Below are 17,539 nucleotides of genomic sequence, written 5' to 3'. Positions count from 1 at the left end.
TAGACACTTTATGTATTATCTCATTGATCTTGGAGTCTCCCATTAATTTCTTTATCTTCCCTCTCTTTTCTTGCTTTGGATTTTGGATATCTGTCATTAAGGTTCACATTGTCTTCTCTCAGTTCTGTTCTTGAGTGCATCCAGTGAATTTTTTATTTTAGTCATTGTATTTTTGAGTTGTAAAATTTCCAGTTGGTTCCCTTTTTAATGTCTTCTGTTTGTCAGTCATATTCTACCTTTCCTTTCATTTCAAGAGGTTTCCTATTATTTCTTCCAGCATTGTTAGAGTAGCTAATCCAAAGCTCTCTTGTGGCAATTCTGACACTTGACATAATTCCCAACTTAGGGATTGTATCTTTGCTATCTCTTCTTGGAGTTTTTACATTTTCCTGGATTGCCATATGTTGAGAAATTTTGGATGATAGCCTGTACATTTTGAATATTACATTATGTGACTCCAGATGTTGTGCTAATCTTGTGGAGAATATTGATTTGTTGTTGTTGTTGCTATTTTAGTAGGTACTTGACCCAGCTGAGTTCAGATAATCTGCTCCCTGTGTGTGGGGGTTCCAATGTCAGTTCAGTTTTCAAAGTCTGCGGTGTTATTTCAATGTATCCTCTATGTACTAGATTCATAGCCCTGTCTGGAAACTTGATGGTAGTCTACCCCTAATTCAGTTCTCTGTTGTCACTATGCTTCCTAAGATATATTTACTCATCCACAACTCAAGTGGTAAACTGAGGAAAATCACGTTCAACTTTAAAAAATAGCTTTCTCGAGTGTCTTCACCCCAGGATCTGCATGATGTTTTCTGACTCCAGGACTCACATATTGCATCTCAGGCAAGATATCCAAGGCTTTTGTTTCCCTGCTCTTTCATTTACTTCCTTATACAGCATCTGCATCCAGAATCCTGTAGTAAGGAGAGAGAGAGTTAAAAACAATCAGTAGGATTCACCTATGTTTTGGGACCACAGTTTCATTGGTCAAAGTACTTTTCTGCATTAGAGTTTTAGGCAGCTGCTGTTGCTGTAGATTTGCTGAGCAACTGGGTTGGAGAGATTGAGAGGAGGTTGAGGGAAAATGTAAGACAGACATATCTCCTGCTCTCACTCACCCCGAGGGCCTCCTTTCATACCCCCTGAAACCTAAACAACCGTTTTTCTTGAGACCCTCCATCTGTACTTGGTGTACAGGTTTGGGGCTGCCTTTAAATCCTGCCTAGAAAATATAAGAGGAGCAAAAAAGAGAATCTCGTCTCTAGTTTAATGGCACTTCACACTCTGGTTTTCTTCCCCAGTCGGCCTGTTAGCACTTGCTTTTCAGCCTCCTCAGATTGCTGCTCCGTGTATTCTGAGCAGGGTTTGCCTCTGCCTTCAGTGGGAGAGACAGAATGGAGTGTGATTATTCCCTCTTGACTAGAACTGAAAACACACCACCCTTCCTAGATTTTATTGTCTATTTTGAGATCTTTCTAAATTCTCCCTATCAGGTTGGCATATTACTAGTCAGAAGTGCTCATCTGCCAACTTGGAGAATTCACGATATATTTCCCATCTTCATATCTCTTACAAAAATACTAAATAAGTCTATGAAATGCCCTAATCCTTGAATCTTAAGTGTTATCCATTTTGAGAAATCTTCATTCATTTTTCTCCCATTCTTATGTCCTGCCTTTACATTGTTGAAACAGTGTTTACCTCATTGTTTGTGTAAAGCATGCTCTAAAATGACATAGCTTTTCGGGGCCTCCCTGGTGGCACAAGGTGTTAAGCACCGCAGTAGGAAGCAATCCACATTCTCTGCAGCACAAGTTCGATCCCTGGCCAGCCAGGGAGCAACCCACATGGTGAAGCAGACCTCTCCTGTCTCGCCCACTGCTCCCCTCAGCAGTGTGTTTCAGTCAGTCTGCCTGTTCTGTTCCCCACTCTGTCTCTGGTGAATCCTCTCACCCGCCCACATCTCTGGCCTGCACCCAGCTCTTGTATGCATAAATAAATAAATCTTTAAAAAAATAAATAAATAAAATGACATTGTTTTTCTACACACCTATATAAGAGCAAAAAATGAAGTTATTTTAGATATTTCTCTAGGACAGTAATGATGTAGATGATCACCTGAGATATATGTTTTATATTATTTTGTCTATAGCAAACATGTTTTAAGACTATTGCGAGTAAATTGGAAGATCCTATGGGATCTTTTAGACCCACTCACCACCTATGGAGGTGACGTTAATTGAATCTCCTAAGTCATGAAATAGAGCTGTAAGCCTGGCTTTGTTCCTACCTTGTTTTTCTCTTCCCAAACTTGTCATCAGTTCATTTAGTTGATTTGCTTAAAGACAAAAATTTCACAGAGGAGGAAATACAGTATCTCTGAAGCTTTATGCAGTGCTTAGTGTTGAGTAAAGGAGCAAAGCAGGCAGTTGGGCCAATGAAACTGACTTTCACTTTCTCTATCAGCTCTACACAGAGCAAACCCAGTGTAGGATATTTATAGTTGAGAAGCGAAACACCCCATTTTTAGAGATTGTTCTAATGGTGCTTTCAATTCACTTCTAATATTAATGCTATGAAAATCTTTCCTCCTTGGGAATACTATTTAAATGAGCATTTCATTTAATGTTATAAAAATGTGTACTATGTAATATATATATATATGTGTGTTTGTATATATACATTTATATATAGAGAAATATTATATACATATAATTAGATATAATAGTATAGGATGGATTGCTTTTTTCATAGTTTATGTGCTTATATCTTCCTTATTAGTAAAGACACAATAAATATTTTTAAAGGTAAATTCTGCATAGAAATGTTTCCTGACCAGAAACTACTAAATTCTATATAGGAACAGCACATACAGGATATGTGGGGAGAATAGGGAAAATTTGAGAAAAAGAAAAATAGCTAAAGTTTGCTTATTTTTTTAAAGGTTTATTTATTTATTTATACAAGCACTGGGTATAGTCAGAAGCACGGGAGGGTGAGAGAATTCACCAGAGCCAGAGTGGAGAACAGAGCAGGCAGATGGACAGGGAGCAGCGGGCATGGCAGGCGAAGTCTGGGCGCCATGTGGGTCCCTCGCCGGTGGCCGGGGATCGAACTGGCGCTTGCAGAGGCCGTCGGCAGCTTCGCAGTCCAGCGCTCAACCGCTGCGCCACCAGCGGAGGCCCCCCAAGTTTGCTTATCTTTATAATAGGTGGATCCTCTTAAACCTGCTACCTAAATTAACTCTCAGAGAGACCCAGAGGTGAAGACAGATTAGAAATTATAACAACTCATCACTCCTTTATTATAGAATCACAACCATTTTATTAAATTATCTATCAACTTTTTATTGAAACACTTACTAGGTTTTGGTATTTTTGAATTTATTTTAAAATAGCCTTCATCAACAACTGACATAGTCAACTTTTCTAGCACTTTATGAGAAATTCAGTGTAACCTGAAGATAAAATATTGTTCACTCCTTAAAAGCAATAGTTTATGGAGTTTCTATAAAGAACAAGGAGGAACAAACTGATTCGAAAGATGACTATGCAAAAGAAGTGCACCCCAATGGGTAGAAAACAGAAAGAAGCTTTAGCGTCATATTTGTTCTATCGGTGACCTCTGGACTTCAGAAAATCATTTAATTTTCTTGAAACTATTTTTTCATTGTGACAACCAGCTATGTACACAAAGGAATATTGGAGAATTTTTGAAAAGTAATATGAACCAAATTTAACAACAATAAATATTATTTTATGGTGTTTTAAGAATTGTTTTATTTAATAATGCACCTGAATTTTCCTCTGTTTTATTATTTAGACTAATTTCTCTGTTATAATGAATCCTACAGCTAACAAACTTCAAAGCTATATTATTTTATAAGGAGCCAAAATTTGAGAACTTTTTGCGATTTGGTGAAAGTATTACAGAAAATGTAACAGTAACTTTTACAGATAAATTCAAATTGGAAAAGGACATCTTTTCACCATAATTATTAATGTCCTTAATAGTTATCTAAAAAGAAAATTATATTAAAACATTCACATTAGAATAGTACTAAGAAATTTACCTGCAGTTTTACATAACTCTTGAGTCTCCCAAGACCCTTGGATTAAATCAATTTACTTTAAATAGGATTACATTACTTTTAGCACCAGGTTATATCCTAGAAATTCGTTTTGTTTTGAAAATTTAATAAGAATATTATTTTCTTGGGCCTCCCCGGTGGCGCTGCGGTTGAGCACTGGGTTGCGAAGCTGTCCACAGCCCCTGCGGCGCCGGTTCGATCCCCGGCTGCTCCCCGGCCACCGGAGGAGGGTCCCACATGGCGCGCAGACCTCTCCTGCTGCCCGCTGCTCCCCTCAGCAGTGTACTTCAGTCCTTCTGCCTGCTCTGCTCCCCGCTTTGGCTCTGGTGAATTCTCTCACCCTCCCGTGCTTCTGACTGTACCCAGTGCTTGCATAAATAAATAAATACACAAATCTTAAAAAAAAAAAAGAATATTATTTTCTCATTAAATGTTACACAGCTATTATAACTTGACACTTGACACTTGTAGCTCTACACACTATTTTTAAGTTATCCTTAAGCTGTGCTAATGGCTTACTTTAGAAAGGGAAAAATGGCAACAAGGGAATGAGTGTATTTTTAGTGATGAAAGAAAAAGAGTAACCCGTAAATTATCAGTAGGAAAATGCTTAACAGGGGTATAGAGAGTGAATATTTTCTTAATGAGACTAGAAATTGCAGTTTGCTTAATATTAAGTATAGAATAGGGCTAAACTTCAAGAAGGAAATACAACCATTTGTTATTTAATGAATCTAAACCTTGATGTTTTGAGGACCAGAAGAGACAATCTTCTACCATTTTGAAACATATTTAAGTAAGCAGATTGCCATTCTGATGGATAGTTTTTTTTTTTAAGTGTTAATGGTAGTGAGACTCCAAAAGCAGTTATAAAACATAAACTAAAAGCATCCTTTTACCTAAGACTTCATTGGTAAGTGCTTTTGCATAAATTTGCATTTCCAAACCTCTTTTTTTTTTTTTCAAAGACTGGCACCATAGTGTTTAGTTGGGGTGTTATTTTGTGTTCCCCTGTTACTTATGCATTAATTAGTTTTGTTTACCTGTGCATAATTTTTCTTAATTTCACAACAGTTGTTGTTTTTGTAATTGACAATGCAATTTACTGCATGTGTGCTTTCTGGCCCCCAAACAAGTATGTTAAGGTGTAAAGCACCAATTGCTTCATTTTAGATTGTTAAAATAAGGATTGGTTGTGACTAATTTCCAATTAATTTGCAGTGGTTACAGGGAACAAAACAATTGCACCTACTAATTAAAATTTAAAATATTCCAAAGTGTCATCTTTAGGTGTCTGTGGAATATATAATTTCCATTTTGGTTCATTGCTGGATCTGTAACACCGTGATTTTGACAGCTCTATTAATTTAAAGGCTCAGTAATACCTATTAGTACAAAACATGAAAAAAAAATACCATTAATCATTTATTTTAATTTTGCAGCTCTGTCATTTTCTCAGTATGTTTTAAAATTATGATGACACCATAATGTGCACAAATCGACCTGGATGAAGGGGAAACGGATCACATTACTTAGGAGAGATACTGAAGTACATTATTAGAGCTTAATTAATGCCAAACTGATTAGATGTGATTGCATTTTGCACAAAAATATTTTAAAGAATTTTTTCTTACCATATTATAGTTAAAAAATTATCCCAAACATGTTGCGCTAACAATTTGACTTCCCTTGTTATAATTCTCCTCCTTAATATATTCTATTTCAATATTATGAAATAAACCTGAATTGTTCTTTTTATTCTATATTTTGAAACCTGAATTAGTCGTCATTAATTTCAATTTAGAAAAGTTCATTTTATTTTAACTAGAAAATAATAATGCTTCTCATCTTTATATTCTTTAATAACAATTCCAAGTCCAAAGTAGACACAATGTAAGGGAAAACATGTAAGGGAAAAAAATTGAATGGGAAATGTACCAAATGTGTGTTACCTATATATATCTGTTCATGTGATCTAAGACTTAAGCACACCCCAGATGACAAAGTACAGGCACTTACAGAAATTTTGTTTTTGTTATCATGAGGACCAATATTTACATCTAGTTCAAAACTGAATATCTTCGTCTAGAATGGGTCAGGTTTTATTAGTCTCCTACCGAATGGGCATCACTAGAATAATTTGCAGATTTGATTCCTTTTTTCCAGAGCAGATGGACTTCTCTCTTCCGGTGAATGCAAACTACAAGATCACTGGGCATGAGCTATACTTTCATTCCACATTTTCTTTGTCATCTTACCTTATCTAACTCTTCATTCCTTCTGATTTTACATATTAAAATTACATTTACATATTAAAATACAGCTAACATAAGTTGTGCTTCAAAAGACAGCTGTGTTATTGACAGTTTTAAAGAGTCAGACCTCTTACCCACTAACAGAGAACAGGGTCCTGTGTTTGTAGAGATATTCATGGGTTAGATGACCCACTTCATAAAACCTTGAATTAAAATAAAAATCCTTACTAAAAATACACTCAAAATTTACTAATCTGTTTTTTATTTTCTTGTATATTCAGAACATAGTTGCAATTGTTTCATTTAAGGAGACTTAAAAAATTTAAAGAACTTAACATATTATATTGTATTATCTGCATGATAATTCTATAGAGTGACCATGATAGAATATGACTGTATCATCCAAACCAGTCACAGTCAGTGATGCCTTTCTTCATCCCTTCAACAAAGGCTTATTGAATTCCCTAAAAACATGCTAACATTTTGTCCGAGAGGATTACAGTGGTAAGAAAACAAAGTAAAAAAGTTGAGATCCCTGAACTTATTGCAGAAATATATTATTCAAAGAATCACAAAAATATCAAAATTCAGTAGTGACAAAATGGCTCTGAATGAAAGGATTAGGCTACTGTGAACTGTGATGCTCTGATTCTGTGGAACTATTATGAGAAGGTAGAGGGATTTGACTTTGTCCAAGGAGCTCTAGGAAGGCGTTCAGAGCAACTCAAAATCGACCTGAGAAGTAAAGGATGAGGAGCCTATCACCAGGCAGAAAGAGAAGGAAAAGAATTCTATGGAGAGGGAACGTGTGCAAGGATCATGACAGATGTGGAACAAAAGGAGAGAGGTGTGGGTAGGACAGGCAGGACTATGGGAATCAGAGCAGTGGGACTTTGAAGCACACAGGATGTGTTTTCAGCTTTAGCTGATGAGTCATGTGGAACTAAAAAGAGTGTGAGCAGGAGAATGACGTGATCAGATCTGCATGGTGTAAGATTATTCTGGGTAGGGAGTAGATCGGAAAGGAAAGCAGTAACCAGTAAGGAGACTTCTGCAATTGCTCAGAACTAACAGTTGTGTAATAGGAAAAGAATTCAGGAGATACAGAAAATATTTGAGGGATAAAAATCATAAGATTTAGTAATAGACTAAGGTTAGAGGAGGTAATGTGGAGGTGCCCAAGATGATCAAGATTTCTGACTTGAATACAAAATTAATGATAGAACAATTCCTTAAAATAAGAAAGTCTGAAAAATAATCAGATCTTTATTTCATCTTTTCTCTATTTTTTCAACTGTTATGTTCTTTAATCTGTGTCTCAGACACATTGTTAGGAATGTCAGTTATCATTAAACCGATCTTTGGTCATTTTTTTTTGGATGGCATGTGAAAATGTTTACTGGATTACCACGAAATAGCATAACAGTGAGAAAATAGTCTTTCAGGTTTATGCCATGGTGCTCCTGAGAGCCAGCAGTATGGCTGAGTGTAGGGACGGGGCCATTAAAGAACTTTCTTCTCACAACATGATAGTCTGAGTTTGGTGGTCTCTCTTGGTTTAAAAAAAAAAAAATCCATAGTCGCTCTGGATTGGTAAATGTCCCACATGAGTCTCTGCTGCTTCTTTTTTTTGTTTGTTTGTTTCTGGGTATTTTTCATTTGTTGGCTTTGTTTTTGCTTAGAATTTGAGCCTGGCATGTGGTTGAAATACTAACAGGTGCTACTGGCCTCCTCAGAAAGAAGGGAGATATCCATTCATTATATATCATCTCCCAGTGTCACCCAAAACACCCAGAAAACTTTCTTGTCTCAGATAGAAAAGACATTAGCAAAATGTGTTTCCCATTGAACTAAACATAAGTTTACTAAAATCAGAGTTGACGATGATTAAACACAAAAATAACATGCATAACCTCCGCTTGATGCTTGCAATGGTAGTATAAAGTCTGTGGTATTGTTATTCTCCTATACTAAATAGAGGATGTGCCTCTAAAATGTGAGCGCCTTTGACCAGTGGTGCAGCTGGGACTCAAACCTTTGCCACATGAGTCAAGACCATGAGACCCTTACGCTAAATGACAGGACTGTATATGAAATATTACTGATAAAGAAAAGTAGAATCACAAGTTGTGAATTTGGTGACTATGCTAGTTAAGGAGGGATATTTTTATGTATTGCTTTTTTTCAGGTTTTGTTTTATTTTAATATTCATGTGACCAAGGATTTGGAGAGACCCTAGGAAAATATAACCAGTCACTGGGCTAACTTTTGTGGTTATAATGTCTCGATAGAGATATGGAAATTATCAAAGGCTTTTAAAATGGCTTTTATCTTTGCTTGTAACCAACTTACAGGCATAAAATGTTTTGGAAGTGACAACTAAGTACATATCTTAAAAGAGATTTCAAATACATGTAGGAATCTTTCCCCTGCAGTGTGGCGAAATAGTCCATCACTCTCTGTAAAAAGTTTTTTTCTCTCATTACCATACATGTTTAAAATTCCTGTGAATTTTATCAGCAAGTAAACCTCTCAAACCTATTTTTTTAAAGATTTTATTGTAGATCTTCACAGTGATTTCTCTGAATTTGATGTTAGATCAAAAACTTTAACATTAAACTTGGAAATTACTATCATTCCAGGAAATAATGGCTGGAATCATAAAAAAGCTGGCAAAGGGATTTTCAAAAATTGTTATGTTTCATTGCTTTGCTTTTTGGCAGTTATGGACCTGAAAAATTTAGCATGCACTTTATTCCCACTGTCATATGGCTCAGCTACATGCATGAATTCAAAATGGTTTCCATTATTCCAAGGAGACGGTCTTATTCCAGAATCAAGCTAGGTAACTTTTAATGTCCCAGATAATTGTTAAGTTAAGCTTTCCCCACAAACATTTTATAGCATTTATTTTGCTCTAAGAACCCCATTCATTTTTAAGGTAGCTGAATAAATCTGGTGATAGTAAACTCCTAAATAGAAGAAGCAGGAACAGAATTTTTTGGCCAGATACAGAGAGAATATTTTTAAAGGAACATGCTACCTGCTGAAGTACTTTCTAAGAACCACACCATTATGAAGCCCATCCTGGTACAAAGCAATAAAAATCACTAAAGAGATTATGCATTTAAGCCAAATTTGATCAGTTGATGCATTACCAGAACGTGGAAATTTAGGATATATTCTAATTCAGATTTTTCACAGAATGAATTCTAAACTGTGGCACTCAGTGTAGCAAAGATGTGCCATATAAAATTATTTCCACTTTTAGCTATTGACCCATTAAATCATAATTTTAAATTAAATTTTGTTTCTTCCACCTTCTGCTTCATAATTCCAGATTTGATTTTTCAAATTTAACTGTAATTCTAGGGTCAGGAAGTCTTGACCTTTGGGTCAAATCAGGACAGCAACCTGGTTTTGTGTAACCAAAGAGTTAAGAATGGTGGTTTAGGGCCTCCCCGGTGGCGCAGTGGTTGAGCGCTGGGTTGCGAAGCTGCCCGCAGCCTCTGTGGCGCCGGTTCGATCCCCGGCTGCTCCCTGGCCACTGGAGGAGGGTCCCACATGACGCCCAGACCTCTCCTGCCACCCGCTGCTCCCCTCAGCAGTGTACTTCAGTCCTTCTGCCTGCTCTGCTCCCCGCTCTGGCTCTGATGACTTCTCTCACCCTCCCACACTTCTGACTGTACCCAGTGCATGTACAAACAAACAAACAAATAAATAAATAAATAAAACATGCCTCTTAAAAAAAAAAAAAGAATGGTGGTTTATATGTCTAAATGGTTTTAAAAAATTCAAAAGAATAATAATAATGTAAAAGGTATATGAAATTTAAATTTTACTTTCCAGACATAAAATTTTACTGGAACATTTACTTATTTCCATGTAGTCTATGCGGCTCTTGTGCTACAGTGTCAGGGTTGTGCAGTTACAGAGACCCCACAGCCCCCAAACCCTTACCATCTAGCCCTAGAACTTCACAGAAAATGCTTGCCAACCCTGAGTCACATGACAACTATTTAAACATCTTGCATTATGTAACTCTTAATTATGATGTCTAAATTTAGAATTAGTGTAAACAATTTTGTAGCCTCCATGACTATCTACAAGCCATTATGAAAAACAGAGAACATGCCATTTGAAAATTTTAGCTAACAGAAGAGAATTGTGCCATTCTGAAGACTGGAAATGTTCCTGTATTGATGCTTCTTTCTAGTATTTCTCCTACCTCTGGATGCTTATACTCATGGATTATCTATCTCCTACTTCACCCTGACATGTTAGTGTTGTCCAGCCATGCAGGCTAACATCTGATACTATGCTTGCAAACTGTCCTTAAATAATCTCTTCTCATGACATTATTATAGGTTTGCCACACCCAAATCTGTCTCGAGACCTCTTTTGCCATCTGAACATGTATGTATCCAGAAGACACTGAAGATCTCCTTCAGCATGTCACACTCAAAACTGAGTGTGACTTACTCTCTTCCTGGATCCCACCCTGACAAAAATATTTCTCATTCTATAAAAAGTGCCAACACCACCTGGAAAACCAAGCTGAAGTATGCAAGTCATACTAGAATCTTCCCTTTTCAAGTACACTTCCAGTCATCAATGATGTCCTGTAGAGTGTGCCTCCTGATACCTGTCAAATCTGCCTCCTATTCCATTCCTGATGCCACTGCCTTAACTGAAATCCACTTTGGGTTTTATTTTTCTGGGTTATTATATTAATCTACCTGTCTCTGGTGCAAGAGTAATACTGATAAAATTCAAGTTTAATTGTGTCCTGTCCTTCCACCATTAACTTCATGGCATTGCTTTGTGTTTTCATTGCATCTGAAAATATCTTTGTAATGCAATGCATGTCACATTCTACTACTGCCTGCTTTTTATCATCATTAGACTATAAGCACCTCCATTATGTTTTTAAGAAGATTTCTACTCATTTCCAACTTGGAACCCTCAACACTAACCTGAATCAAGATGGTATCTAATAAATTAACATTAAATCAAAGTGAGTCAATTAGGTAGGTTCTTTCCATCAATATTCACTTTAACCCATGTGTTTGGAGGGGGAATGAACATATGTCTTGGTTATCCATTCATTCAGTCAACAGATTGTTATTAGTTTACCCCCTAGGAAGAGAAGTCAAATGACAAATAGAGCAAATTTAAACATATACATGCAATTTGGGGGGATGGAAGAAGGAGTCTGCATTTCTAACAATGATGTATCAGCCCTCGTTGTTTGTGCACCACTTTGAGAAAACAGAACATTGGAGTGCTAGACAATTACCTGCAGAGGTATTTTTTAATGACCTAAAAATTTTAAGTAATTAAATGCATGTACATTGAAAAATATACAACACCACATAGGAAAGTATATGCAAGAAAAATAACCAACCACTTATAATTTCTGTGTCATCACAGAACTTTGAATTCTTTGGCTGTTTCTTCTGATTAACTCCACATTTATAAACAGTATTCTTTACTATTATTATTTTGTTATTGTTTATTATTTCCTACTTACTAGTTTTAGGTATATTCTACTTACTTCATGTTATATAAAAGTAGTTGGGTTTTGTTTTGTTTTTCTTTTTGTACCCTTTTACCTCTCTATCAGTATGTGAATTTTATGTGCCAGGTAATATTTTAAGCATTTTGTGGGTATTGAGTCATTTAATCCTTCTAAGAAACCAATGAAATAGACACTATATTAAGTCAATATAGTATTGATGAATAAAATGAATTGGTCACTTAACATAGAATCCCCAGATAGAAGTAGTATACCCAGGCAGAATAATTTTTAATTTTAATGCCTTTTTGCTTCTGAAAAAGATCTTTAATAATTTTATTTAAATCTATATAAAAGATAATCATTAAGACTATGAAAATATTGTCAGCCACAGAACCAAGTACACTTACATTTTCTGATCTACATCTGTCCTAGTCTTATCAAAATACTTAGGATTTGGCCTCCTAAAGCTGGGTATTGAGCAAAGTGGTCAATAGCATGAGTAAGAGGAGACCTCCCTAGTGGCCTAGTGGTTAGTCTCAGCACTATCACCACTGAGGCCTGAGTTTGATCCCCCTTAGGGGGGTAACCCACATGGCACAGAGACTTCTCCTGTCTTGTCCACTGCTCCCCTCAGCAGTGTATTTCACTAGAGCTGCCTTTTCTGCTCCTATTCTGTCTCTGGTGCATCTTCTTATCACCCCCTGCACCCCAGTTCTCTACACAAAATAAAACAAAAACAAATAGCATGAGGAAGAGAAATATTACTCTTTATAATAACAGATGATAGAAAAAAAGAAATAACAGATGATAGGAGTAGTCAATGCTGAGGGTCAGGGAATAAGGAAAGAAAATACCCATAACCTGGGTATTTGAATTGGGCTAAAGAAGTCTGTGGAGAGAACACATATGGAAAATAAACACTATTTGGAAATAGTCTAATGGAAATAGATACTATTTGCTGTATGCTGTGGGTCATCAGTCCTCTATCCTACCTCTTTTATGAAATCGTACTCACTTCTACCCTCTTCAGTAATAAGACTTCTCTGGCAGTTGACTTTTGTTGACAGCAACCAAAGAAATTGGTGAATCGGGCAACATCTGAATAATTTGTGTAAAGCACATAGCATAAAACTTAGCACACAGCAAAGGCCAAAGCTTGTTATTTTTTCATTCTTTTGTGTGTGTGTGTTACCATTATGAGATGGAGCTATCACACTATGCAGCCCTGACAGTGTGATAGAAACAAAAAACTTGGTCTTGTAATCCTTGATCTGGTTTCTGTGTGTGCATCTTTATTTCATATTGAATAATTATAGAACTGAAATTGAAATCAATTTTTTGTCTTTATATTTTTGCATGTTTCCAATGTTGATTTGAAATAGGAATATAGAAATAGAAAGATTCATGGAAAGTAGAAGTGCCTCTCTTCTCCTGCTGCTTCTTTCCAGAAGTGATAAGTGATACATAGAAAAGAAGTTTTAATAGGACTCCATTTTATTGCTGATCATATTTAGCTTTTATTTTTCAAGCGTTATTCTTCACCTTCATCCATCCATTCCAGCTTCTAGGTATCCCCTCGCCATTGCTCATGATTGACTGCAATTCTCTCTCTATTTCATTCTTGGCTATTCTTCCAAACAAATAATCATGTAACAAAAATGTCTTGCTCATTACTGGTATGCAATAAATAATATTCGATGTATTGAGAAACAACTAAGAAATAATTACCTTACTCTTAATAGATGAAAGCACGCAAACAGAACCTAATGTTTGGTTCATGTAAATTGTTGCAACAATACATGCACATTTTTAAGTCTTTGGGAATAAAATCTGCTCCTTACATATGGTTTATCTAGTAAATAGCAGGATCACAAAAAAAAAAAAAATTCTAAGACAAGGGTGTGAAGTGTATGCAAAAACTGGCATCTGAGTAGTTATTCCAGGACTGGTGACCACCCCCAGGAGAAATCTGTACTTGAGGTTTACACTTAAATCTCCACAGCTTCCTGAGACCCACACTTTGACTCTCTGAGGCCACACCACCAATAATTCACCTGATCTCGAGTGATTCTCTTACTTACTGGAGGAGTTTTTGCTTCTCTTCAAATATACAAAGACATGTAATTATTCAATGAGATGGTGTGTGCAGAAAGCCTGGATATATAATAGACATTTCAGGAATGTTACTTTCCTCTGTGTTATCTCCTCTAAAAGGAAAACACAGCCAACTGTCTCTCATTTCCATAAACAGCAGACAAAAAGGACATAGATTTAACTTTTTACAGAGTTAATATGAAAGAAAAAGTTGTATACTTTGACCATAAGAATGATGAAATAACTAAGAGTTCAGGTTATAGATAATTTTTTCAATTGGACTGACCATTTTCTTGCTTAGAAACTGAAAATTAAAACTCATTTTTACTCAGTAGCCTGCATTCAGAGCCCATTTTGTCAAGAGCACTGAGTGGGACACTGTGCTATTTTTCAAAAGAAATAACAACATGTGATTTCTGTCAAAAAAGAATTTCCAATATAGAGATAATCATGATCCGACAAAACTCAAATCCCTAAAAACACAAAACCTGACATGCAATAATATATTATACTTTGTAATGAATTGCTGCTAACCTTATAAAAGTGACTAGAATACATTTCTTCCAAAATCTTACAACTATAATTGTAATGTTATTTTCCAAAATGTCTTAATACTATTATCCCCTCTAAAAGGTTTTCTTTTTTTTTTAAGATTTATTTTTTTATTTATACAAGAACTGGGTACAGGCCAGATGCATGGGAGGGTGAGAGGATTCACCAGAGACAGAGCAGGGAACAGAACAGGCAGACTGATGAAATACATTGCTGAGGGGAGCAGCGGGCAAGACAGGAGAGGTCTGCCCACCATGTGGGTTGCTCCGAGGCCGGTAGGGATCGAACTGGCACTGCAGAGGCTGTGGGCAGTTTCACAGCACTGCACTCAACCGCCTGTGCCACCAGGGAGGCCCTAAAAGATCTAACAGATTTTAATTTAGCACCTGTGAATAGAAAACTTTACCTTCCTATTTTAGCTGCTATTGTTCTGGTTAGACAAGTAATAGGTGGTGACTGCCTCCTCAGGCACTCATTTTAAATGGCTTTTCTGCATTGAAAGATTAATTTTCATTTTCCACAATAAAAATAGTACTTTTTTTCCCTTTTTTCAGCATCTGTAACATTATCAAATATACTTGTTAAATTTCCCTTTCCTGTTTGATTATAATTTCTTGGGGGCAGAAATTGTGCAGTGTCTATTTATTAAAGATTCCTAGTACAGAGTCTGAAGCACAGTAAGAGCTCAGTTTTGGGAAATGAATAAATGTGTGAATGATGCTGTATTAGATACTGTCAAAAGTTAGGATTCAGAGGAATTTAAAAATCAACCGCATAACATACAATGTAATCTACAGTTGAGTTATTATGAAAAAAACTGGTAAATATTTCTCTTTATTTTATTTTTAAATAATTTATTTCTTTTTAATTGAGGTGACAGTTGGATACCCCCATCAGGTATTGCCACCATAAGGCACCCACCACCAAATCACCCAGAGTCTATCACCGTAGTCCATTGTACTTCCTTCCTTCTTGGTGTGGTAAAGACTTTTTCAAGTCTCATGGACATGCACCTCGGTGTCCTTACTCCCTGGCTATTGATTCCCCAGTCCATAAGATTACAAAAATAAACTTTATAAAAATCAGGTGTCCAGAGGGGCTAGGGCTGCTTCAGCCCCTTGGCCTATCTCATGTACAAATTATTTTCACAGTAAAGAGGAAAACACTGAATCTTCTCACAATCCCCTGATTCCAACAGAGTTAAATAAAGTTTTTCATTTTTCAAGGTTTTTGACATACTTCTGTCTTTCTAGCCTATGTGGTAAATCTTTATTTCCCAGAAACTCCTGTGTCGATTTTACTGACCCTGTCTGCATGGTAACTTTTTTTTTTTTTGATTCTTTGCTATTAGTGAATGACAAGTGAAGGATATGCATTTTAACTTGAAAATGTCAGGTATGCACTTTAAGAGATATATTTTTGCAGCTTTTAATGAGGTGGTGTTTCTTTTTGAAAGAAATACTCATCTCTGATGCGGGTGCTGTGCAGGTGACAACTGATATTTAATAAGCGATGGTTCTTGTATTAGTCACAGTTCTCTAAAGAAAATGTCTCAGATTGCTTTTGAAAAACTCTTAGCGTCACTAGCCCAAAGGCAAGATGTGACCTTTTTATTACATAATGAGAATCATTTATTATCTTACAATGTATCTTAAAGTCACAGACAAAATGCCACTTTGATAATTGCTTTCAATTAGCTTTGAGCATAGCATATATTCATAAAATGTCTTCTCTAATTTAGACTTGAATTAGAGAAAATTGCAGACATAATCTACTTTAAGGTTGTCTCATTTAAGGTGATTCGTAGTTTTATATCAAAGAAATCAAAACGAGTAGCTTTAGAACAGTCTCTCAACGTGTTTTAAGCAGGCTTTTCAATATTTGATTCTATTCTATTACCAATTAATTAACCAATTAGAAAGCTAGTTCATCATTTCTGACCTTTTATGCATGTTAACTTTTGACTTTCATTCCTAATGATTGTTTTGAAATTAAGCCTTGCAGCTCATGTTGAAAGGGAGAAACAATCTGATTAGCAAGATAAATAAGGCTTGCCTCGGTACCAGTATATCTTGATGTTGGTCTATAACTGGAATTCTGAATACTATAATGGCACACCCTTTCATGCCTTGAATAAATAATACATACCTAATGGTCAATAAATTGTGCTAGATTATCAGGAGCCTAAATAAGGTGTTTTGAGGTATTACTCTAAGTGAGGTTGAAGGTAAGGTGATAGTTAAAATGCGCTTTGAATTCTTTTTTTTTTTTTGTATGTCATCACCCTAAAACATTGAAAAATGGTTTAAATGTGCATCTCTATCTCCCTTAAAACATTTTTGAAATAATAGAAACTCTGAAACTACGTTTTACATTTATGGTGTTTCAGTACCTCCTGAAAGATGATTAACCTTGACATAGACTCTCAGAAATTAGTGTTACATCTAGAGATTACTCTCTTTTTCTTTTTCCCTAGATAAAAATTACCCACAAGAACCAAGCCCCAATGCTGATGGGCCCTCCTCCAAAAACCGGGTTGTTCTGCTCCCTCGTCAAAAGAACAAGAAACCAAAGCAAGGAATAATCCTCTGTCACTCCATTCTTAGTGATCTAATTAGCATAATTGGGCCATGGAACACTTATGCTGGAAATCTTTGAACCATTTCAAGTCTTCTGCTTGTGCAAAATCATGGAATTGGTTTAATATTTTTGTTACTGAGCTACTGTAAAATTCAGCTATTAGAAAATTGTCTCAGTTATTTAGGCATCATTGCATGAAGAAAGCAGAAGTTTACATGAAGTGATATTGCATATTTTGGTTGCATGCATTGCCATAGGTTTTTATGTCTCCCACACATTTCTCTTCCAATTTTCATTTACTAACCTGTGAGAAAAAGCTCTCATGAAAAAGGAAATGCCACGGGAAATGTGATTCTCAGTGCGATTACAATTATTAATAAGCACTAATCAATAATGCTACCATCACAGTTTTCCATAATCGCAGGTTGCTGTATTTTCCTTTCAGAA

The 17,539-nt window shown here is 35.9% G+C and overlaps 1 protein-coding gene across 5 annotated transcripts in view; it reads left to right on the top strand.

Moving 5' to 3' along the window:
• DGKB (diacylglycerol kinase beta) overlaps nt 1-17,096 on the top strand; it is a gene marked incomplete at both ends in the record, with an annotated part of 589,868 nt that extends 572,772 nt beyond the window's left edge. For all 5 annotated transcript variants that reach the window (XM_084230110.1, XM_084230108.1, XM_084230109.1 and 2 more), the window contains one exon: nt 16,989-17,096. In XM_084230110.1, coding sequence (XP_084086236.1) covers nt 16,989-17,096 — 108 coding nt within the window. The remainder of the gene's footprint in view (nt 1-16,988) is intronic.
• Between the last annotated feature and the right edge of the window lie 443 nt (nt 17,097-17,539).

Source organism: Talpa europaea, assembly GCF_964194135.1.
Source record: "Talpa europaea genome assembly, chromosome: 3".
NCBI lineage: Eukaryota > Metazoa > Chordata > Mammalia > Eulipotyphla > Talpidae > Talpa > Talpa europaea.
The sequence above is the reverse complement of the archived record's forward strand: the minus strand, read 5'-3'. Positions and strand labels throughout refer to the sequence as shown.